Consider the following 24,353-nt stretch of genomic DNA (forward strand, 5'->3'; position numbering starts at 1 on the left):
AACAGAAAGGAATTCAGGATATACAAAGGATGTATGCAAGTAAAAGAGATTTCTGCAGCACCCTTCTCCAATTTCGCTAGATGCTCGAGGACACGATAGAGCAGAAGGAAACAAAGAGGAAATTGATACACACCAAAACACCTTTAACAGAAACAGAAGACGAGCAGATGTTAGGTGATCGATCGAACAGAGCCAACCTGGTGACAGGATATTGGATAGAAAATGCAAATGCTCATAGAACAAATCTCTAAAAAGAAAAGGGGTGAAAAGGGCCTGATATAATTGAAAGTAAAATAAAACGCATGGGCCAATTCTCTCTCCATCCCACTCCCTCCCTACCAACTCAGTTTTCATTTCCACTGCTAAACTTTATACATTAACACTATACCCACCAACCCTAATCCCCGTTATCCCCACCCCTCTATTCCTCTTCTGCCAAGCCAAAAACTTCCTCCCCTCATCAACCCAAAACACCGTACTAGAAGTACAAACCAGAATACACAGATCCCAAAATCCAATCGCCTCCGTTTGGAAAATCCCCTGCAACATCGGCAAGTAGATAACACATGCCTGCGCAACCAGCGACCCGAACACAGCATAATTGAACATCCTGTTTCCAAAAAGTGGCAACTCGCCACGCAGGATCGACTTCGCTTCCGACCGACACGTTAGCGCGTTGAACATGTCGAACAGCACGAAGCAGGTGAATGTCATTGTTGTGTCACGGCTGGTGACGACGCGTGAGTGTGCGCCGGAGATTTCGTCGGTGTGGTCGGTCATTTGGTGCACGTAGATGGCGAATGTGCCGAGCATTATTAGCATGGCTGAGGTCAGGACGCGGCGGATGAGGGGTTTGGTGAGCACGCGGGCATGTTTGGAGCGTGGAGGTCGACTCATGATAGAGGGGTCGACGGGTTCGACACCGAGGGATTGGGCAGGTGGACCATCCATAAGAATATCTATATGGGGGGATATGATGGTTAGCACTAAGGGATTTCCCCTTCCAATGTGAAAATTGGGAGAATGCAGGGGGCAAAAAAAAAAAAAAAAAAACTTACTGATCCATAATATTTGCATTGCATTTAGCGGGTTTTTGAATCCCAGCATTGTACTGAATAGCACAAGACTCAACGCCGCAACACTGGTACTTAGCTGGAATGTGATGAAATTCTGAATATTATAAAAAATGCCCTTGCCGTGCTCAATCGCCCTTAGAATCGTTGAGAAATCGTCATCAGTCAGAATCATATCTGCGGCTTCCTTGGCGACATCTGTACCCAATAGACCCATGGAGATTCCAATATCCGCTTTCTTCAGGGCAGGTGCATCATTGACTCCGTCTCCTGTCATTGCAACAACATCCCCCCGCGCCTGAAGAGCTCGAACGATTTTCATCTTGTGGTCTGGACTGGTCCTTGCGAATATGGAGGTCCTGGAAATGGTTTGGGCCAATTCAGAAGTGCTCATATGCTCAATGTCTTCTCCTCTGAGAACCTCTCCGACATGTGGACAGGGATTAACGGGCATTCCAAGTTTCCTTGCAATAGCTACAGCCGTTGTCTCCGCATCTCCAGTAATCATAATGACTCTGACTCCACCCGCCATGAGCCTGTGGATAGCTTTGTGGATATCCTTCCGGGGTGGATCGTTCATCCCGACAAGCCCGGAGAACACGAGGTCAGTGTAAACTGCGTCGTCAATTGCTTGATTGCTTCGAACCGGCCTTGCTTTTTCTAGAAGTCCAGGCATTGCGGTTCGACTGCTAAATGGACGACCACTTTTCCCTACATCTCGAACCGGACCACTCGCGAAACCAAGAACCCTCAGACCTTCCGATGCCATTGATTCAGCTGCTTGCTTCGCTTCTTGGCGTCGAGCTTCGTCCAAAATTACCTCTCGACCGTCTTTAGTTAAATATGTATCACAACGTTTGAGAACTTCCTCTATAGAACCTTTAATATACGCAACTTCGGAACCGTTTCCGTTCCCAAACCCATTTTCTGACTGAGGGCTGTTGTGGCCAATGATCACGCCCATCCATTTTCGCTCAGAGCTGAAAGGAGTTTCTGCAACCCGCGCACTAATCCGGTCCCGAATATCATCTTCAGCGAACATATCTAATAAATCTAAAATGGCGACATCAGTTGGTTGGCCGACCCATCGACTTCTAATTGCACCAGAGGACTGGTCCACGGTCGACGATAATATTGCTGCTGAGGCAGCAGTGGCCGGGGAATTGGCATGCGCACGCGACAGTCGAGCATTATTGGCAATATTACCGACACGAAGGATAGTTCGCGCCGCAACACTGGCATTCACCGACTTGCTATCTTTGTTTATCTCGAAAGGAGCGTCAGAATCAAAGTGCCACATTTTTGTAACAGTCATGTGGTTAAGAGTTAAGGTGCCCGTTTTGTCACTGCAGACAACATTGACAGAACCTAGTGTTTCCACACTGGGTAGTCTTCGGACTATTGCACCCCTGTTGGCCATTCGAAACACGCCTAGAGCTAGTGTGACAGTCACGATGATGGGAAGGCCCTCTGGGATGGCAGCAACAGCCAGAGACACGCTAATGGTGAACATATCCAACACATTTCTGCCCTGTAAGAGCCCAATAAGCACGATTAATCCAATGACGGCAAATGACATGTAGCTCAGCTCTTGACCTAGGCGGTCCATTGAGAGCTGAAGTGGAGTTCGGGGGCTTTCGATTTCTCGAAGAGAAGCAGATATGTTTCCAAACTCTGTATTAGACCCAGTGGCAATAACAATGCCCTGACCATAGCCGGACCGTACCAGTGTACCCATAAAAGCAATGTTATGTTGTTCATTCAAGCGAAGATCAGTCCCAACCGTTCCAGCAGCTGGTGAATCGTAGTGAGGAGAGCCGGGTCGAAAATTTTCCTTTGGCGGTTGAAGACCGTTTTGTAGATTTCCCAGTGGCTCGGGAGATTTGACGACAGGTTCATTTTCTCCCGTCAGGTTAGATTCATCGATGGAAAGACCGGCTGCGCTTGTGATACGAAGATCTGCAGGAATCCGATCACCAGTTGAGAACAGAACCAAATCGCCAGGGACCAATTGACCCGCCAAGACCGTTGTAGAAGACTTTTCTGCCGATGAAACCGGATGCGGCGTACCATTCATTGTCAACCCCTGCAGCTCCAACTCATGGACGTTGCTTGCCCTTTGCGGCGTAGTATATGCGACGGAATCACGGTGGGGCACATTGCGAATCAAATGAGCATAATGTGGTACCATCTTATTCAATGCCTCCAGCGATTTTTCTGACCTGTATTCCTGAACAAACCCGACACTCACAACAATTGTAACTGCAAGGGTAATGCTGATTGCGTCATCGTAGTTGCTTATGAAGAAGGAAATGGCTGCAGAAGCCAGCAGCAGCAATATCAACGGTTCCTTGAACTGCTTCAGAAACCGCAACCAGAGGGGTTCTGGGTCTTCTGAAGCTAGCTCGTTGGGACCATCATGCAGCAATCGAGCTTCAGCGTCCGATGGGGATAGGCCATGGATGAGCGAGGTGGACAAACGGTCAGCTACCTCCTGGGGGCTGAGTTTCGAATATGTGGATGTGGCCGATGAGGATGCAATGGAACTCGTGCGATAAGGGGAAGGGCTCTCCCGGGAGGGTTCGTGGACATTGTAGAGAGGGAGTGAGGAGGTAGGGGGTGGGAGCCCTGACATGGCTCAGGATGCGAGGGAGACGATCCGGCAGTGTGGCATCCCGAGATTGTCACGAGGCTGGCAAAAGCCGGGGATACGGTAGGAGCAAAAGCATATATCAATGGAATGGGCTTTGGCGTTGGGAATTGCTGGCAGGAAAAGTTAGGAATTGTTGGTGAATTAGTTAACAACTAAAGCGGTGAAAAGGAATAGCAGGTTGGGAAGTTAATATTGGGTTGTTGGCTGATGTTTAAACGGGACAGACGTGGTGGTAAGACGGGATTCCTGAAAATCTAAAACTGGAATCGTCAAGGTGAAGGTATTCAAGGTATTCCTCTATGTCGTTGCCGTCGTGGTTCGTTGTTGTTGGAGACGTTTAGCTGTCTGTAAAAAATCCCGACAGTGAGGCTCAGCTTGTCCAGGCCGTTTATGGACCATTACCTCAGCGGATTTAGCGTGGGAGGAAACTCTGCAGAGAAAATCCCCGGATCAGGCTAAACTCAATTGGCTAATTGCTAATAACGTCAAAACCAGGACATAACTATGAGAGAGATTATGAAATGTATGAAAGGTATGAAAGGTATCAAGAGAATGAGGTATACTAGGGAAGCTGTAATATTTAATCCTGAAAATGTGGGCATGTTGTGTTTATCCGCATGTTCTTGATGAATTCGCGCAATAATAAATTCGTTTAGGGAGTCTATATATAGATTTACAGATACATTCTAACGATCTGCTAGACAGTGCTGGGAGTTTTTAAGGTCCCTGCTAATCTTCAGGTCTCCAGAGATCACGTTCTCCTTCTCCTGCCAAGGGGATGTAGGAGAGTAACACTGGCAGTGTAAATGATGGTAGGCTAGGAATATATCCCATGGAGGTAATGAGGTTAATCACCTCAAATCACCGGACGAATCCGACGCCTGCTTCATTGATCATCCCACCATGGTTTAGCAGATACTGTTGGATATTTGCAAACTGCCTCTGCTTAGTGTGCCAGAGGAATGCCGGCACATTGGAGAGAATGATACGCGCAGTTCCACTCGAACACCATTCGTAACCTTGGACGCCTTCTTTAGGCCACCTTCCTGGAATAACCAGAGCCTAATTCGAAACACTGAGAACGAAGAAGAAGAAGAAGAAGAAGAAGAAGAAGAAGAAGAAGAAGAAGAAGAAAAGGCACAAGTTCGAAAAGCAGTAAGTTGGTGAATTGGTCACCATATATGTCCTTGATATCGCCTGTGTCTCAAGAATTGATCCTTGTTGGTTCGAGATCTATGGGTTTTCACAGGATTGGAACGCGACAGGTGGGAACCTTGTGGCTCCTGCACATAAATGGGCCAGGGTATATCGGAGTGAAGAACCAGAAATTTCCCAATATCAAGATCGGCCACAACATGATATTGGCTGTGAATAACGAATTGTTTCCAAAGTTGTTTCCATAGATGGGGGGTGGTATCAAGCTTCGGGAATGACAGTCAAAGCTGACTAAGGTTAAGCTGACATAATATACACGTGACTTTCCAGCCACCCGATTCTTCTTCTTTGGGACATTTCAAACAACGCGCTTCCAATTCTCCCCAACCCCTCTTATTTTCACCTGTCACCTCCGTCGCCATCCTTAACACTTCTGCCGATTGCGATTTCTACCCTATCTGGGTGTTCGCTGCTTCGAATAGTTGACTCCTCTCCATCCTCTCGGGATTTTGGATACGTTTGATTCCGCAGCTTCTTGGTATACCTGTCGCGCCATTTCAGACTTTGGTCGACCTTACATCAGACCACCAGCGCGTCGATGACTGCGAGTCGACAACCTGGTCGCACTGGCTGTTTGACTTGCCTTCTGGCATCCTGAACTATCTTAATACAAACACTTTAATACTGCGCGGAGTTTACAACTCCATCTCTTCACCATGTTCTACTCCGAGACCCTCTTATCAAAGACAGGGCCGTTGGCTCGAGTCTGGCTTTCCGCGAACCTCGAGCGCAAACTGTCCAAATCCCACATTCTGCAATCAGATATCGAAAGCAGTGTTAGCGCAATTGTTGATCAGGGCCAAGCGCCAATGGCCTTGCGATTGAGTGGCCAGTTACTGTTGGGTGTCGTCCGCATCTACAGTCGGAAAACTAGGTACCTTCTTGATGATTGCAACGAGGCTTTGATGAAAATTAAAATGGTTCGTATCACCACTAATAGGCTCAAGGGTAGGAAATGTAATACTAACAGCCCAATAAGGCCTTTCGATTGACAAACAACAATGATCTCCCCAGCTCTGTTCCTATTCCCGCTAGTGGAATTACCCTACCAGACATGCTTACAGAGTCTGATTTATTTATGAATCTGGATACTTCCGTTTTATTCTCACAGCCAATGCCACAGTTAGAAACAGAAGGGAAGCGGCCAGCATCTTCAATAGGCTGGTCAAGCCAACTTCTTCCTGATACGATCTCTACTCAAAGGTTCGCCACGCCTATGGAGAGACCACACCTCGAAGACGATACCGGTCTTGTTCTTGATTTGGGCGAGGATGACATGCCTTTGGGCCATGAGATGAGTATTGAAGTTGGACGAGATGCACCTGCTCCCCGTCCTGTTGGTGATGATCTTTTCAGCGATGATCGCAGGACATTCGACGGTGAACTCGAACTTGATCATGGTGATACCGGAATCCAATTTGCCAAGCCAAGCATTGAAGAAGATGCTCACGATAATGTGGATACCTTCTTACATCAAACTGATGATGTGCAAATGGGTGGCATTGAAGAAGATCTGGGCGTCCCGGTTGCCGAAGAAGACACTACAATAGTACCTGCCGAAAAACCCAATGAATTCCTTAGGGGTTCTCAATCGCCCCTCTCATCGGTGCGGTCCAGTGTTGTGCGAGACCTTGATGATACTTTTATGAACGAAGAGGTCCGCCACACACAAAGAGTCAAGAGAAGAAAAATCATCCTACCAGATGTCGATACTGTGATCTCAACCCACCAAATAAAAGAGCAGCAAGCTGACCGATCGAGAATTTTGAAACCTACCTCAATTCTACCACGCGATCCTCTGCTACTGACACTGATGAATATGGAAAAGAACGGTGACTTTGTTTCTAGCGTTATGGGAGGTAGCAGCTGCCGGAACTGGGCACCCGAATTGCGTGATATGCTTTCAATTGACGCAGTGCGGAAGTCAAGTGAACTTAAACGGAAACGCGACAGTGGAATTGCCGACATGGATGTTGATGGTGTTGGCAAAATGCCCCAGCTCGAAGTTGATGAGGAAGATGCATACCTACACGGAGACGAAGGCGTTGTCCTTGAAGGTGACACCACCCTGCGCCAGGAATCTGAGATCCACATCGTTGGCGAGGAGGAAGCACGGGAACGCACGCATGATATATCCGACGATGAGGGTGCCGGCTATCATATGGATGGCTTCAACGACTCCAGCAGTGTTCTCCATGCGGCAGAAAGCGGACCTATCTCGCTAGGGACAAAACATGCCGTCCACCTTCTACGAGACCGATTTGGCGGCGAGCCATCCGAGGAGGGTTCATCCCAATCAAGGAAAAATAGTGTCGTTTTCCAAGATCTCCTCCCCGAGCGGACCACGAGCAAGAGCGATGCCACCAAGATGTTTTTCGAAGTGCTCGTGCTGGCCACAAAGAATGCTGTGAAGGTTGAGCAAAGTCCTAATACGGTTGGTGGACGTTTGAAAATCCGGGCCAACCAAGGGCTTTGGGGTTCTTGGGCGGAAACCGAAGCTGGAGGCGGAATAGCTGACCAGACTCCTGAAATTGCTGTTTAATTAACATTTCTGAGCATCTTCTCCGTTTGGATCCGTCTTAAATTTTTTTTTTTTTTTTGAGGGGATGGGATTGATTGTTATAAGGCCAAAAATAGTTCTAGTTTTCGGTCGTTGTCATCTCTATGCTTGCTTTTATCTTTGTGTACTCCCTCTGCTTCCAGTTTTGGTTTTGTTTTCTTCTCTTTTTCTTATTTTTTTTTTTGGTTGGTTTGGGTTTGGAACACATGGATTTCTTGCCGGGCTTATTCTTCCTCATAACCTCTCTAGGATTAGGAGAACCGTTCTTTATAGCCAATCACGCCTAAGTTCTATGTTTTTATAATTCTAAAATCAGATAGCGGGAGCTATCTTGATTATTTGGCGTGGACTGAAACTTGGATGTTGCGTGTACAGTTGGGAAGTTTGTCTTGTTGGATTATCTTCAGTGCTGGGACGTTGAGTGTTTTGTCTTTTCAATCTTTGTTTTTCCCATGAGAGCTCTCACCCATACATTTTTTTCTTCTTCCTTATGGTCGCGGGAGTAAGGATTCTGTGGGGAAAGGTGCTACGGATGATAATTTTTATATAGGTGGCTACGGCTTTTCTCTGGAACATATGGTTTACCAGAGCTGTTGGGAGAGCGGAGTTGGAATGAGGACTTTGCCTTGCCAGAGGCATTCTAACATGCCTTCTAAGATCGGTGGTGAGTTATTCATTAGTTAATTTATATGTTGTCGTTACATCAGCATAAATACAATCCCTTCAATTAGCAGATCTTATTTTATTCACCAGCACGTAGTTTCATTCTCTCCCCGGCCAACAAGGGGCTCCAGGTGTAAAAAGGCAGTCTATCAGGCACATGTGCTAGGGTTTGATAGGACTGGAGATGACGACGCTTTGTAGACGACAAGGCTTTACCATAGATAATGCGTCGGACCCTTCCATCAATTAATATATTATCCACCATATATAGTCGTTTTCGTAGTTAGCAACCAATCAACCAAGCTCGCCAATCTCAGATAATCCTCTAGACGGAAACGAATTCCTGGGAGTCCCCTTTGTTAATGCACGGGAAACACAATAAATAGCCATTTTAAAATCAGTAAATATCATGGTACCAATAAACTTGATCAATAACGACTGCAAGATGCTTACCCGTAAAAAAATGATTGGCCGGGACAATTTCATTTGGCACGGAGGACCTTGTGCATATAGTTACCCATGCCACATAATCAACGAATCTGGTCCGGATTCAAGAAGGCAGTACGTCCGTCCTCTCCAAATGGTTTTTATTGTCAAGGTCTACACTGCTTGAAAGATGGAATCGGAATATGTCTAGGTCTTCATCACCGCATCGTTTGCCGAGAAGCAGAATCTTTCGGTACGCCGAGGGACAGCTAGTTCGGTATGAACCTGTTGAAAGGTACGTAGACAAAGGATCCCCACTCTATGTTTTACGCATAAAAGGCCTAGAGGTGTTCGAGGGACCTAGCCAGGGCATAGATCAACTCCAGAGGCCCAATCCTGAAACAGCAGAGAGTTTTAAAAGGGACCGTACATATGATGGAACGCGCATCTTGGAGGAAAGGAAGAAACGTGTTTCCAGGTTCGTCATTTCCTCCTCAACCATCACATGAGGGCGGAATTTAAACATCCGACTTAATGAGCCATCACAACTCTATGACGGGGAACGAAAATACAGGCGTCAGTTTGGGATGGACTGACACGGGCTCTCTCTCCCAAAAAAAAAAAAAAAAAAAAAAATTACACGATACGTAAGGAAAGGGCTTGAGGCTTGCCAGTGTGACCGGGATGCATGATAATTACTATATATGCTGTCCTTCAGCGGGCGGGCAGTATGAGAGAGAGAAAACAACAACACATCCATTGCGTTGCGGAAGAAATGAAGATGTTGAAAAGGTTTCAATCGTTCTGATGTTGATATAAGGCTGATGGATGACTAAGAATTAGGGAGCAAACATGGCAAACAATTTTTGCCCGGAGAACCGAAGTTGGGGGGAAACTTTTATTAACTAAATAAACCACCCAACTACGGAGTTGTTTGCGGGACTCGAGTAAGCATCATTTTTGTATCCGGAGTTGTTCAATCTTGAAACTGATTTTGGATCTCGGAATTGCATAGCAACTGGGCAAGGGAGCCTCTTCGTAATCTCGGGGGTGCTATTATTACGTTTTATTATCCTTTCCCAGCAAGCGAGTCGGATCCATGCTGATGAAGTCATCGTCGGGGTTGTTTCGGCAGGCAACCTTGGTAATTGAAATGGCAACGAAAGGTTGCCAAAATGCTGGGGAAGAAGAGCAGCACTTTATTTTTATCTTGTTTTAGTTCTTCGCCGGGCGTCGATGGCGAAATTTCCTGCCGCAGATTGTTTTATTGTGCAATTCTTTAAACAAGGTTCGGCTGAAAACGGATCAAGTCATTTTCCTCCTATCATGGGTTGACATCCTTCTCCCGGTTGAGCTCAAGCATTGCTGCTGTGGTTCACGACTAGGAAGCTTTATATCCCCGCTGACTTCCCCACCCCGAGCAAAACAAGCTCCGTACTCCAGAATTTGTTTCCTGGAAAAAATGACTGGCCCTAGGTCCCAATATTCTGGAGAATTCATTTATTTAAATCTTGTTAACAAAGCATAAAAGTTCTGCATCACTGATCGTTCTCGTCGGTGAGACATCCATTCCCTGGGATGTAAAGTCCCGGCGAACTTTTCGACCTCTCAAGAAAATTCCTGTATGAGTGTCATTTGAACAACTGTTAAAAGAGATGCAAGAACCTTCAGAAGGATCCTCCTCTAACAGGGCGAAGGAATACGGTAAGGAGACAGATGAATATGAAAATCTGGATAAGGATCGGCCCGGGGACCAGAATGAAACGTATTTTGAACCAATTCGACAGGCGAAAACGAGAAATGAGGATCGACCCTTGAGCCTAGAGATACAGGCCTCCCTTTCACTCAGCCAACGGTCGTTTAGCGCGGCGAGTACAAGGGGCTCCCGTTCAATGAGTCGAGTCTATTCGCTGTCAGACGGATATTCCCATCCTGCCGTTCAAAACGATAGGCTTCAGGATCCTGAGGAGGAAGATAAGGAGGACCAACTGCCGACCGACCCCGAAAGTGAATATATCGTGAACTGGGATGGACACGATGACCCCGGGAATCCGCGGAACAGGAGTATGGGGAGGAAATGGCTCGTCGTGTTTGTGATGTCTTTTGGCTCCATCTGTGTGTATGTGTCCGTCCCTTTTTCTCCAATTCCCGTCAGCATGTTCAAGTCTGATTTTTGACACTAATTGAGTCCTCATGTTTCAGGACCTGCACCTCTTCGATTTTCGCCATGACGTATGCGCAAATAATGGACGAATTTCAGAGCTCGCGAATTGTTACCACCCTTGGGCTGTCCTTTTTTATCTTAGGGCTTGGGCTCGGACCACTTGTTTTGGCACCTTTATCAGAGGTCAGTAGGTTCAATTCTGTACTGAGATTGCGAGGGCACTATTCTGAAAAGCTTTATATGCTAGTTTTATGGACGGAGGAAAATATTCATTACTTCGTTTTCCTTTTTCCTGATATTGCTTATTCCGTGCGCCGTAGCCCAAAATATCCAGACTCTGCTCATCGCGAGGCTTTTGACCGGAATTTCAGGAAGTGCTTTCCTGAGCGTGGCGGGGGCCACCATTGGCGATATGTTTGCTCGTCATGAGCTTGGTGCGCCGATGATGATCTACACTGCAAGTCCATTATTTGGGCCAGAGCTGGGCCTTTTGTAAGAATGTCTTGTGTGAAATTTCCCTGTGGCTACAGTCGTTAATATTAATTCCTAGGTTGGGCGGGTTTATATCTCAATATACTACGTGGTATGTAGTGCCAGCTCCACATTTTCAAGCAATTGGAATCTGATATCTTTTGCAGGCGATGGGTATTTTATATGATGTTGATATGGTCAGGCTCCATCCTAATTTCTATTATTTTGATAGTTCCCGAGACCTATCATCCTGTGTACGTTAAGAGATCCAATATACATCGTTGGATTTCTTGTGTGTGGCTAACGCTTAAAAGGCTGCTCCGGCGCAAAGCTATCAGACTCAGGAGGGAAACTGGTGATGAACGCTGGAAGGCCACCATTGAAATGACAGAGCGGTCCGTTCTCCAGACAATCCTGCGCTTTGTGTACAGACCTATGCTGCTTTTAATACTGGAGCCCATGTGCTTGAATCTCTGCATCTTTTCAGCCATTCTGTTAGGTATTCTTTACCTCTTCTTTGGTGCTTTCCAGCTGGTATTCTCGACAATCCATGGGTTTACTGTTTCCCAGGTTGGATTAAGTTTTCTGGGCATTTCTATTGGAATGATGTTGGCCATCTTGAGTGACCCGCTCTGGCGGAGGAATTACGCTCGATTAGTTCGCAAGCGGGAGAACATGGTTTGTGAACTGGGGGAATTCGAACCGGAGTGGAGGCTGCCTCCAGGTAAGTTACAGTTTACCAAATTTCTAGATATACTTTGTGACGGATCTTGTTTCAGCAATTGCCGGTGCTCCACTTGTATCTATCGGCATTTTAATTTTTGCCTGGACGATATTCCGACATGTGCACTGGATCGTGCCAATAATTGGAAGCGCCGGATTTGGTCTGGGGTGAGTTCTATTAATTTTATATATTTCTTACTGAAAGAATCGAGCTTTGGCTACCCTTTTGATTTTCGGTGTAACTGATAAGTATGCAAAATGATACTACAAATGATCTGAGCTGACTGTTATGGGTTACCTACCTAAACCTATGAACTACAGGACTGTTCTTGTCTACTCCGGCATTTTCACTTTCCTCGTCGATGCATATCCCCTATACGCTGCCAGTGCTCTCGCAGCAAACTGTTTTCTGCGTTGCAGTTTTGGCGCTATCTTTCCTTTATTTGGAATACAGAGTAAGTTGGTATCTCCAGCCCTTGTTTTTCTTTATTTTCATGCTTCAATGATACACGGAAGGATTTCCCTGCCTCAGTCCGCACACAGAACTACCAGTTCCTAAGCAATTATAACTAATGCATGGTATAGTGTATAATCGACTCGGATTTAACTGGGCTTCCACACTACTGGCCTTCTTGACCATCGTAATGGCTCCTTTCCCGTAAGTACGAAGTAATACGATCTTTTGCAAATATAACATTTTTGTGCTATTCATATGTCACTGGTGACCCTTTGACGCAGACACACGATCCGGATGTACGGTACATGTAACTGTGCATAGACCTCTCCAATGTCGTGGATCATGTGTACACCCCACATCTCATCTGCTCGATATACGGATTGCTCCAATATTTTCGAGTTGAGAATGATCGGTTCTGGTTGCAGCATCGGCCCCTCCATGAGGCAAAGAGAAACGCTGACCCAAATCTGGCAAATATTCATCAGGCTAACAGGTGTATCTCTGATTATAGCTACATATTTTTCTGTTACGGCAAGCAGATACGAAAGAAGAGTCGATTCGCGAATGCTAATGGCTAACGAACAATTTACTTATCTTTAGCTGGCTGTTGATGGGGTCACGGATATAGCTAATGAGAAAAATGAAACAACGGCAAGCATGCATCGTTGTGCCACAATTCATAAATTATTGACATCGGTTTTAGCATTGGAAAAATAGATTCAAGGCGTAGTCTTTTACTATTTCCTCTAGACTTTATGATGTAGATAATAACATATTTACTCCTGCACATGTCAAGGATATATATTAATTTCTATCTGTTCCTTAAGTTTCTAATGTATACTTTATATGGATATGTCTGTTGCACTTGACGTGCGCTCTTTTAAAGAGAGGTTTAATTTCAGTTTCATCTATCTACATCACTGCTTCCAAGACTTTGTATGGCAAGGGCTGTAAGAAATTACCTGAGCAACTTCTTCCATGTTTGGTTAGTCTAATCAACAGCTGTAGAGTTCAGTCCGTGACCACTTACGACTTCTACTGGTGACCTATTCCTGTTTTAAATGGTAACACCTCTGCACACTATACCTGCTACAGGAGAGAAAGCCAAAGATAAACCATTTGCTGCAATTGGTCATGGTGTATTAAGTACATGGCTCCTCCCCGGAGCTGTACTTGAATACTTTCGTACACAAGGGGCACTGGAAAATGATCTGGGGTCATTATCAACTTTCAATAAAGGAGCGTGGAGATGTCGAGTATCCCGAGATAGAAAATACTTTGGAAAAAGTGAGATCGTTATAGCATTTCCAAGTTAGTGTGCTCGTTTCCAAATTTGGGACACAACTGCCGAAATTCATTCACTATCATCCATTGCAGTAGTTTCTCCCAAATCAAAATAGTCCAAGCCCGCCGCCTAACCCGCCGCCTGTTCCGCCTTGGTTGTCTTTTTTACCACCACCGAGAACGCTGAGTCCCGTGGTTAATGCGCTCGTGGCTAAGCCGCCTGCCAGGTCGACGAGATCCTTCGCCCCTTTATTGGAGATACCGGATACATCTTTAAGGCTCTTAGTAGCACCATCCCTGAGAGCCACCTTTCCTTCAGGATTAATGGTCCCGAGAATAGAACCAGTGGCTGACAGGACTAGGGCACCTGTACCAACGACCAAAAGCTCAGCAACGTCACCTGCCAGAGAAACGAAGTTGTGCAATGGGTTGAATTCGGTTCTCTTTGTAATGTCAGCCGAGTATCTGGCTTTACAGTGGGCAATAGCCACAGTGATGGCGGGTTTGTTATCCTTTGTATTGGGGGGAACTATTTCCCTTCCGGTAGACTGGTGATCTAGAATTAGCCTAGAACATACACCCATAGAGCAAAATAAATAGGTCGACGCTCACCGTGACAACCTGAACATAAAGTCGCTTCTTCAAGAATTTCTCAACCTGATCCCCGTTTTCGATATCGATGTTTTCGTCTCCCGGATAAAGAGGGAAGAATCTTAACAAATGGCTGATGACCAGCTGGGCCGTACAAGTAGCACTGCTCAACTCAAGGATTGTGCAGTTGGAGCAAACTTCTTTCCCACCGGCAGTCGAAGGGGCGCTGAAGTTATACACGTTGCCGATCAAATCCTTTGAAGGATCTTTCTTATCACCGTGCTGAAGGTATATCTTCACATTAAAAGGCATGCCGGAAAAGAGGAACCTGTATCTTCTTAGCAACTGGCAGAGGAAAGATGTTCAAAAATTGGGGGAGAATAATATACTTGTAGAAGCTGACATTAATGACAACTTCAAGAGTTTCGGTGCTGGTTGTCTTTCTGGTTTTGAGAAGAGTCGTTTTATAGCCAGCGTACAACTGGTTGATTGTAGACCATATTGCGATCTCGTGTTCGCCCTTATTCGGATAGTTCCAGGTTTGCAGCTCTGGGTAAGCATAATTGAATACTGTGCAATCGCGCACGCCGTTTGAATTATAAAAATTACCCTGTTTGTTGCGGAAAGGTGCAAGTGGAGTGGTTGGGCCAACAGTAATACGCATTGCATCTTCTTCCTTCTCAACAACTTCGCCCTTGTCGTTCAGCATGTTTCCAGATGCATCTTTCAGAATCTCTGTAGTGTCTTCAAACCATTTATCACTGTTCAAAAATTGCCATATTGAGTAGAACCGCTCGACGTTGCTGTGCAGAAATTCGATTAATATTTCTTCCAAAAGTTGATAGTAGCAGAAGCAACTCACGCATGGTGAAGCCAGAAAAATGGATCAAAAGCAGCAACAGGGACTTGTGCCATGTGTCCGTTGTTATCACCACCAGCAAATAGGTGGACATTATTGTGAATTGATTCCAAACTCTGATACCAATGTTTTGTTTTTACCTCGTCTTCGGTTTTTGGAAGATCACCATTAGTGGCAAAAGCCGGGTAAGTCAAAGAATAGTTGAATAGACGCCAAATATTTTCGGCTGCATCATGGTCCTTCTTTGAAATATCTGGGGTGCCTGGAATGAACCAAGGAAGAGTGTTTGTGAAGTTCTTGTAAACCTCGTAAGTCAATATTTCTCCGTCGCGCCATTTTTGGGGGAAGTCTTGGGTCCATATTATGCCAGCCGCCTCGGCCTCCTGTTTAGTGAAGTAATATTTTTTTTCGGGGCACCTACTGAGGCCGACGCAATCTCCATACTTGTTACATTAGCGAACTGGTCGTGAAGGGGAAAAGACAAGAAACTCACCTCAACATCTTCGGTGGGTCCGACTTGCAGTGTACCAACACCATAGTCACCCCATGTTGTCTTCTTCCCGTCTGGCTTTAAGGAATACTGATAGAGTGGGTTGTCTATCACCTCGGGGAAGCCAGGGACCAAGTTTGGAACTTCCTTTTCCTGAGAGGTTGGAGGGAGCCACTTGTTTATCACCTCCTGCTGTGAGTCTGGAGGAGGAAGCGCCCAATCCCAGAAGGGGATCCGAAAGGTTTCAGTCGCTGTTTTATACTTCTCATAATCTTTGTCACTCGTGGGGATTTTTGGAAGGATCTCAGTGGCTATTATTTCTTGGATGCATTGCTGGGTTCCATTAGTTTTGCACATTGTTACAACAAAGCGCGTTGCAAAAGGAGGGAAGTACCTCGTAGAGCGCAACATATGGGCGATGCCAACTCGGAAAAAGAACGGTGCTATGGGTACAATAGCCTGTTGGTTTTGGTCCATTTTTAGGAACCTCTTCCCCGTTCCATGGCAGATATGGCATTCCATGAATCCCTGCAGTCCAAGTTAGCTCAGGGAGGCAACTGTAGGAAATCTGCGGCCTAAAGTCCTACCTGAAATCTGAAAATATGATTTGGGGTGCTCCGGAGGCCTATCGTAAAAGATCCTCAATGCGAGGACGTAAAGACTCCATTTGGGGACATCCTTTTGCAATTCATGGATTTCTAGACGAAGAGGAATTTCACCACGAGGGCCATTTCCAGACTGGACACCCGTAACTGGAATGGGCGCCATTGCGTCTCCACAACTTAAGCCTGATTGATATAAATGCTTAGGAATATAACTGGAGGTAATCAATTAAGGTCAGATTTTGGTAAAATCAATAGAGAATATTCTAAATTGACAAACGGCGGGGATATTAAACGGCATTTATAGACCAGAGGCCAACCAAGATGTATTTCTTGCAGTGCTAGAGGCTGAAGGTTTTACTCACAGGATTCCGTGAACATCCAGTCAGAGAACCCTCCCAGCCACAACCTAAGAGGCCCGTTCCCAATTCCATGCATGCGGGAGAACTTTGGGGATTAGGCTGAAAAATTGAAAGTCGTACAGAAACTCGGGGCTGGCGTAAGACAGGAGTGCCTTGAGCTAAACTGATTATCCTTGAATGGTTGTTCATGCTGGCAGACAGGGAAAGAGGTTACGCCAGTGTCAAGAAATTCGACATGAGATGAACAGATCAACGGCCCATTCAGTAAAAGATTCAGCTGAGCCACACATTATCGCATCGCTTCTATCTCCAGCTTTCTGACCCAGCCGACAATGAATGCAATATGACGTGATTGTGCAGGTAGACGACTCTTCCCATTTCCCCCACCAGTATATCGAAGAGCTCTGCTACTCGTAGGAAGAAGCTTTTTAGAGGCTTCACCTAAATGAGCAGCAAAAGGTGTACAAGACCTTCTCAAGAAGAAAGTTATCCCTTTCGTTTCCCTGGTTGTGTCAGGGCTGGGGGTTGTCAGGCTCCAACCGGGGAATGTGTTTCCTCACAAATGACACTCTTTCCTTGACGACGAACTATCAATCCAGAACCGCCTAATTCGTTTTCGACTTTAGCCTCCCCCGTGCAGGATACGCAGCTCCAATGAATTTTGGTCAAACAGTGAACTTTCCGAGCCTTCAGGCTGTCGAACATGATCTCCCTGGATGTCTGTATTGTGGAAAATGTGAAAGCGGGATGGATTTCTTACAAACTGGGATACATTCAACCCCGCCATCCCCTCCATTATTCATTTCATCTCGATGATGGCTGCGCGTATCCTCAAATTTAAGGTATTCCTAATGTCATGTGCGCCTGCACTTGTGCTTCCCCGCTCGTTTCCGGTGCATCTCCTCAAATGAAAATTCGAAGTGGAAACACATGAATCACATCCTCTTAACCATCCCTCTTTTCAAGTCTTCAAGCAGAAATATCGCGAAAGGCGGGGCAACTGATAAGATAAGTTTATTTGTTGGTTTATCACGACGTGGTTACGTTGCATGAACCTTATTATCCTTTCCATTCTTTGCTTTTTTTCTTCGCTTGGTGGCTTGGAATACTTGCATCGCTGCAATGGCTGCTAGCTTGATATTGTAGGATGACAATTCCTTCCGTAACTTCGATCTGTTATTGTCATCTTTGCTTTTTCCCGCAGGATAAGGCTATGTTGGAGACCGAGGATAAACGTGGCAGTCTTTGTGATTTGACGACATGATTTCAGTTGAGGCCAATGTTGATACGAACAGGGTACGGACAGAAAATTTATCTGCAGTCAATTTGAGATGTAGAGACATTTGAGTTTACGCATGGTTCCCGCACTTGCATATGAACTAGAGAAACTAGGATTCAAGATCAAATCAGTGCGGTCTGTCTAGTATTCTTTAGTTTGTTCAGTACCCCTCCATTATTGTTCCAGACCTTTGCTGGAAGTGGGGTGATGGAACCTCCAAAACTCAGTCGATGCCAGTTGAGCTGTCTGATCCGTGCTTTTACAAATGGCCTTATACAGGAAGTGAAGAGGATAGGATCGATAATATGATAGGTCGATTCTGCATCCATGTATCAGTTAACATTCTTGCACATCCTATTTATTAGTAGCATTTCAGCACAACTGGAAAGGAGTGGTGTATGTTAAGTACTGGTAGTTAGATATTTCACCGGGCGCAAGTTTTTCCCCACAATTAGTTCCAGAGCTTTTGTCCCACGGCCATCCCGAGAATTTCAGGGCATATAGATCTGAAAGTAACATAAACTCATATAAGCTGGAAGAGCATGGCTGACAGAACAAGGATATCGGAGTCAGGTCCAGATCCTGACAATAGTGGTACAGTTTGAGATAAACCTCCAAAGTGAAGGTTAAACTTCAGGACAAATTCGTTTCCCGCCAAGTAATCTTTGGGTTGAAAATGCTGGAACTCTATTCTCAAATAAGGCCCGTAAAAAAGTCGAGATAACCCCTTTTTCCTGTTCCACACTAGTGATCGAGCTTTGACTCCCGATCGAACATAACTTAGATCTTCGCTTCCCTTGGGAGCTATAAAAGCTTCAGAGTTATAAAATTTCACTAAGAAGTTCGAATTTTCGAGCCGAACGAACAAACTAGGGATCATCTGTCGTCTGCTGACCTCCATATCTATCCGATACCCTTACCCGAACATGGCGGTTAGTCTTCGCTGATTAAATTATTGATGACGCCGGCTCTCGAAACCGAACGAACACAATTCCATGTTACCTTTAAAGAGAGAATTGGATGACGTTTAAGAGAGCATGCTGATTTTCTGATCCGTGCTTTGTTTCAACTTTGATGTGGTCCGGTACCTGATATCTTTTAAACCTCAGTCAACAGTCTTTCCCCATTTTATTTGATTGATTTCCATGGTTTTGGGCAAGATTGTCTGGAACAGAAAATTAATAGTGGGTTTGCCTCGGCCTCTTCCGCTTGTTCCACCTATTGTGACTGTGTACTGTAGATCCTCCCCCACCTCCAGCTCTCCTCTTTCCCCTCGCGAAAAGAACAAACGGGAGCGCGGGGTCACAGAAAATTTGATTCGAGAGTGGTCTGGCAAAGAGACATTAAAGCCTTCGAGATCCATGTGTGCAGCGTCCACAGGAAATCGCCACGTCAATAAAAGGAAGGTGTCAACATAACGTGCAGTTATGCTGGTATGAATTGCGTCATTAGTTTTCGATGGGTGTTGGGTTCGGCTGATAGAATCGTGGATTCATCTTGTAAGGATCTTTTGTTTTTCCGCGGCTAGTCTATGGGGCGATGATGCGAGGGGCAGACAACTGACGCATTAATATACGTCTAACTGAAGTGACCTGGAGTCTTGAGGGAAAGCCACGGCACAATGCTTTCATGGCCTTTGCCGACTCGAGAAATTGGAAGCACAATTCGGAACCGAGGTATCGGCGGGTATTCCTGGCCAAAGCTTCCCGCAGATTAAGCATAAATGCTGCTCTCAAGACTTATGAGGAGTTAATATGAGTGGTCCAGCAAGTGGAAAAATGGGACTGTAATCGTCATTGAAGTATCAACGATGGTGAGACAATCACTTAGACGCTACATAACCCCAGCAATACTCCATATCTAGTAACGTGGACGAGAGGGGTCTAGGACAGAAACGCTTATTGAGCGGTTGTCGTGACGTCCAGATTGACAACTGGGTTCATTCGTATGGATATAGCCATATTGGCGCATAAATGCACAGCAGAAACTGCATGAGCAGCAACAGCGATGAACACAAGAACCACGTTTATATATTTTCTAGGTCATTGGAGGAATGCCGGCAGTCAGCTTTTAGGTTTGTGACCCAAGCTGACGCATCATGTGAATTGGGCACTCAAGCGTCCCTGGTTTTTTGTGTCCTTTTGATTCCCCGGTTTACAGGATGGCAGTTACCAGCAGCAATTGGTTCGTGAACAGTTCTATGAAGAAACTGAAGCATGTGCACGCTTAACAACTACGGTTCTCTGCCACCATATGTTGACAAAAGAGAACTTCGTGGTATAAAATCCAAACGATACCATTGAATTGGAAAACACTCATCCTTGAGTCCCAACGCCAACCGCCGGTTCGCAGAGCGGATAAAATGATGGCGAGTGGGATTGATCCTGACATAGTAAAAAATTTGTTCTCCAATATCCGACACCCTGCCACAAAAGCTGATTTCATTTTCCCTCTAGTTGGGGATAGCGACAGGCCAGGAGGCACCGATATCACCAGCACGGAAGCCCTTCGCGTGGACCACTCACATTATCCCCAACAGGGATCACAGCATTCATGCACCCGGGCCCATACCTCTGAAGATTGGGCTTCAGCACACACCATTGCATGAGTTTTCTCTCATTCTTCTTAACAATGCACTTGGGAGACTGCTATCAACGTATCCTAGGAAATGTTTCACATGAATGTGAACATCGCAAATTTCGCGCTGTAAACATGCATGCATCCAATTAAGGAGGCACATGTCCATTCTAAAGCTAGATGCTAGACTCTGATATTGAGCAGTCATCCCGCGGGTTTCGAAAGTTGGCTTCCAATGGCAGCTAGATGCAAGAGAAGAAGGAAAATAGGAAGAAAAAAACGGAGGATGCGAAATGTGCTTTTAAGTGCCGAGACTCGGTTTGAAAGGGATTTACTTCTTGGAGCCGAAGACAGCCTCTCGGAAATTTGTTAGGCCGACATGGGTAACGTGACGCCAAATAGGACCTGGATGTTATTTATCAAATCCTCATACTTCCAACTGAGGCAACGTTTACCGCAAAAGATATGTTTACACTTTTCCCTTTCTTGGTTCATAAAATTCCGTTGTTTGTGAGCTTGCATATTTTGTTTGTAGTTCGACAGCTAGTTAACCAACTGGCTGGCGGACAATTTCTATTTCTATTTCTCTTATCCCTGATTCCGACTTGTTATTACTGCAGTGAGGCAAGCGTCAGATATATGCTGTTCAGTCCCTGAACAATCTTTCCGAATTGTTTTTACCCTTTAAGGACCAGAGTGTTTTCAGATGAATCAGATCTAGCCTTGAACAGACCCTTTTTGCGGACCTTTGAGGGGCATAATATAACTAATATGCCAGTACACAACTACTCGAGTTGCAATCGAACAGCTGGCATGGCGAGCTGCTATATTTCCTGCAAAATGACATCGATCAGCTCTCTTATGGAGCATTAACTTGTTCGATCAGGGCATGGGTTCGTTTCATTTCTTGTTTGGATAAGACTGAACCTACCTACTACCTGATTATGTACTTCTTTCTAAATATACCCCTTTTATCCAAAATACATTACACTGCATTTACGCGCATTGCACACATGCATGAACGGGATGAGGAGTGCACGACATATAAGGTGGATACTATACCTGTACAACAAATCTCCTTTCTGCCTTATTTCCTACGTCGAATATGGTAGATTGACCACATGCCGATTGCACATGTATGAGCCAGAAATAAGAACGCTAATGCCACTTTTTATTCTTGCCCGTGTCCTAATTTGCATACAGAATTGACAGCAACAACCAATAAATGAGACAGGCAACAACGTATCCGTGTTATTGCTATCTCCGCTTCTCTATGAGTCTTCCACGGTAGCCATATAAGCTGGGCAATATGCCGCGGTTGTAGCTGGCTGTGGCGGGTTTCACGTGTGTGCTGGTTCTCAAATCAGCAAATCTGAGGCTCAGCAATTTGAACCAAACACATTGCAGTTGTCATGTTGCCCCCCTGCTTTTGTTGTGTGTGGAAAACGAGGGTGTTTACGGTGTACGATGTGCAACTGGTATGCACCGCTGAAGACTAATTAACTAACCTCTTCGTTGTATAAAGGGGAAAGTGAACCTAAAATAAAAGATGTGTTGTTGTTGCATCTCACATTTCCTTTTAAGTGCTTGATAATTTAGAATTTAGATCCCACTGTCTACCTCAGACCTGTTGCACGATTTCGAACAGTCACCCTAGAAGATGAAGGGTAGATTTATCTTAACTGCGCTGCGCCAAACACGAACCTTCAACCATAAAGTATGCAATGGACAGCCAATGGGGTATAGAAACCAAGGTAGGATAACATCAAACATTGTCTACCCATATACGTATGCTATATGTTGGCATCTCTATATTGCATTAATGCGGAGTATTTGCATGGCGGCAAGCTGGCAGATTGACAAGGGAATTATATGCAAGTACCAAACCGGGTGTCCCCCGGAAAGTAGAGACGGGAGATAAAGAAAATATGGAGTCAAGTTCGAGTTTGATGTGCGTGGGCTGGTAGCATGCTTCCTCGTGCATTCGTAGGGATCCAGAGAGTTGTTCTGTGGCACGTCTCCATCTTCAAGAGCCTCCGTGCTGTGACGCTTCATAGTCCTAGAGGACTCATAGCAAGAAACAGAGTCCAGCATGCAGAATAGGGTGTTGACGAAAGGGCTTAAAAGAGAAGTAGATTGAAAGGGATATGTTGGGTTTCAAATCTCGATTGACATTTCTTCAATGCGCTTCTCGAAATTCTGCTTCAGCTGTATTCTTCGGTTGTGTCGCATCTCTCTCCCTCCATAGGCTAAATCGGTCACCCAGCTTGCTTCTTCTCCTGAGTATCCTTAGGGGTCTACACCTCTGTATATTTTAAAGCGTGGAGAGAATTCTCAGTTGATAAACTTGGGGGAGCGGGATTAATACACCCCCATTTCATCTCTCACTCGCTAACCAGAGCTTCCCGACGGGCAGATTAACCACGCTCTGATGGATTCTTCCTTCCAACAGGGACCATAGTAAATCGGCCGAACTCTGGATGCCAGCAGAGCCATGCTGGTCCTATCCAACTTCATGGCCATGGTGGATTTCAAGATCAGGGGCAATCAAAAAGGACAGCTTCTAGGACAGTAGCAGCATCACACACATGCAATGAGCTTGAGGAGATGGTTTTGGCAAAGGCTAGTAACCAATCTCTAGAACAATGTAAGCTGCTTATATAAATCCAGTAAACACCGCATAAATGTGTAATCTACATTTTCCCGGGCCGTATGTTCGCTGTTTGAGGGTCTGACTTTATACCGAAATAGAGTTTTCCCTTCTGTTCTTAACGGCTGCGTTTCCGTTCTTTTGAATTTTTCCTTTTTGCTTCTTTTCATTTCCCGATTTCATTTCTCCTAGAATTCCGCAGTATGGATTGGGAGGGGAGATACGTAAAGAATACCTAATAATTGGTTGCTTTGAATTCCAGCTCAATTCTCAACTGGATTCCTGAGGACAGGGGGAATATAGATAGTCAAATACGGCAAACAACTTCCGAATCGTGTATGAGCCAGATCTTATGCTTCAATGCGCAGCTGTTGACAAGTGAACAAGCCACAAAGGACTAAAAGCCACGAGCGAGCCTTAGGGCCCGCCGCACGCTCGCATTCCGTTTATAAAATGGCAAATTCATTTCTTTCTCAGCAACTGAGGCACTCAGAGGCTCTGCGACTCGGCCATTCTACGACCATTACCGATTCTGGGACGGACTTTCGAGGTGAATACCTGACAGGGGGCCTGACCAACTCAATGCCAAATCGTCAAGTGGCTTCTTAACTGCCTGCATCCGCTGGATTGCTGCATGCAGAGAATTTACATGAGAGAGCTGTTTCATGTGTGTGCACAAACGTCAATTGATCGGCGAATCCCTCAGATACAGACCGGAAGATGAAGGGAGCGACGAGGGACGTTAATGGTGATTTGAGTAAATGGTGTGCAGAGGGTTTCTATTGCTTCGCGGTTCCGTGGATTGAGTGGGAAAGGGGAAGGAGGTCAAGGCGTGGCCAATGGCCGGGGCGAGGGCATGCTTTGTTGAGCTATTCATGCATAAAATAGCCATGACATCATGTCTGTAACTAGTTACCCGGCCATTAGAGAGAACGGCGATTGACAGTGCAAAAATGGTGGTGTTCAAAGCATGAAAGGTGAAGATAAGCGGGGGTGGAAAGCAAGAACAAGAAAAAAAGGGAAACCAAAACGCCGATATCCATGGGATAATCTCTCCCGCCTGGACATGGACGCATGGGCATGGGAAAAGAAAACAAAAAGGGCGGTCAAGGGGAAAGTCTTTTCGACCACTGAGGAGTCAGGAGACAGGACTGAAGCAGGTGGTAGTTGGTCTATTTAATTCGCTGTTCCCCCGCGGTTCCTTCGATGTCATTGATCCAATCATACCAATTCATCGGTTTCGCGATGCTGGCT

General features: G+C 45.6%; 8 protein-coding genes across 8 annotated transcripts; 4 read left to right on the forward strand and 4 right to left on the reverse strand.

Annotated features, from left to right (window-relative positions):
* Positions 1 to 369: 369 nt before the first annotated feature.
* Positions 370 to 3,708, reverse strand: PAAG_01020 (calcium-transporting ATPase; the record flags this gene model as incomplete). Its single annotated transcript, XM_002797115.2, has 2 exons — positions 370 to 959; positions 1,059 to 3,708. The coding sequence occupies 2 exons, from the start codon at positions 3,706 to 3,708 to the stop codon at positions 370 to 372; spliced, it is 3,240 nt and encodes a 1,079-aa protein (XP_002797161.1).
* Positions 3,709 to 4,558: 850 nt separating this feature from the next.
* On the forward strand, positions 4,559 to 5,101 carry PAAG_01021 (hypothetical protein; the record flags this gene model as incomplete). The annotated part of the gene is made up of 3 exons (XM_015844218.1): positions 4,559 to 4,564; positions 4,639 to 4,881; positions 4,976 to 5,101. 3 exons carry the CDS (start codon positions 4,559 to 4,561, stop codon positions 5,099 to 5,101), a joined length of 375 nt encoding a protein of 124 aa, XP_015700999.1.
* Positions 5,102 to 5,280: 179 nt separating this feature from the next.
* Positions 5,281 to 5,534, reverse strand: PAAG_11194 (hypothetical protein; the record flags this gene model as incomplete). Its single annotated transcript, XM_015846887.1, has 2 exons — positions 5,281 to 5,425; positions 5,467 to 5,534. The coding sequence occupies 2 exons, from the start codon at positions 5,532 to 5,534 to the stop codon at positions 5,281 to 5,283; spliced, it is 213 nt and encodes a 70-aa protein (XP_015703494.1).
* A 63-nt stretch (positions 5,535 to 5,597) lies between these two features.
* On the forward strand, positions 5,598 to 7,483 carry PAAG_01022 (double-strand-break repair protein rad21; the record flags this gene model as incomplete). Its single annotated transcript, XM_002797117.2, has 2 exons — positions 5,598 to 5,861; positions 5,921 to 7,483. The coding sequence occupies 2 exons, from the start codon at positions 5,598 to 5,600 to the stop codon at positions 7,481 to 7,483; spliced, it is 1,827 nt and encodes a 608-aa protein (XP_002797163.1).
* Positions 7,484 to 10,245: 2,762 nt separating this feature from the next.
* Positions 10,246 to 12,610, forward strand: PAAG_01023 (hypothetical protein; the record flags this gene model as incomplete). The annotated part of the gene is made up of 9 exons (XM_015844219.1): positions 10,246 to 10,709; positions 10,793 to 10,941; positions 11,075 to 11,246; positions 11,305 to 11,337; positions 11,393 to 11,479; positions 11,540 to 11,949; positions 12,005 to 12,116; positions 12,270 to 12,403; positions 12,534 to 12,610. The coding sequence occupies 9 exons, from the start codon at positions 10,246 to 10,248 to the stop codon at positions 12,608 to 12,610; spliced, it is 1,638 nt and encodes a 545-aa protein (XP_015701000.1).
* A 1,186-nt stretch (positions 12,611 to 13,796) lies between these two features.
* PAAG_01024 (hypothetical protein) lies at positions 13,797 to 16,397 on the reverse strand (the record flags this gene model as incomplete). The annotated part of the gene is made up of 7 exons (XM_002797119.1): positions 13,797 to 14,237; positions 14,302 to 14,608; positions 14,670 to 15,083; positions 15,143 to 15,522; positions 15,633 to 15,962; positions 16,024 to 16,157; positions 16,217 to 16,397. The coding sequence occupies 7 exons, from the start codon at positions 16,395 to 16,397 to the stop codon at positions 13,797 to 13,799; spliced, it is 2,187 nt and encodes a 728-aa protein (XP_002797165.1).
* Positions 16,398 to 16,882: 485 nt separating this feature from the next.
* PAAG_01025 (hypothetical protein) lies at positions 16,883 to 17,298 on the reverse strand (the record flags this gene model as incomplete). The annotated part of the gene is made up of 2 exons (XM_015844220.1): positions 16,883 to 17,034; positions 17,154 to 17,298. 2 exons carry the CDS (start codon positions 17,296 to 17,298, stop codon positions 16,883 to 16,885), a joined length of 297 nt encoding a protein of 98 aa, XP_015701001.1.
* Positions 17,299 to 20,237: 2,939 nt separating this feature from the next.
* Positions 20,238 to 20,480, forward strand: PAAG_01026 (hypothetical protein; the record flags this gene model as incomplete). Its single annotated transcript, XM_015844221.1, has 1 exon — positions 20,238 to 20,480. The coding sequence occupies one exon, from the start codon at positions 20,238 to 20,240 to the stop codon at positions 20,478 to 20,480; it is 243 nt and encodes an 80-aa protein (XP_015701002.1).
* Positions 20,481 to 24,353: the final 3,873 nt, after the last annotated feature.

Source organism: Paracoccidioides lutzii (genome assembly GCF_000150705.2).
Source record: "Paracoccidioides lutzii Pb01 unplaced genomic scaffold supercont2.2, whole genome shotgun sequence".
Classification (NCBI taxonomy): domain Eukaryota; kingdom Fungi; phylum Ascomycota; class Eurotiomycetes; order Onygenales; family Ajellomycetaceae; genus Paracoccidioides; species Paracoccidioides lutzii.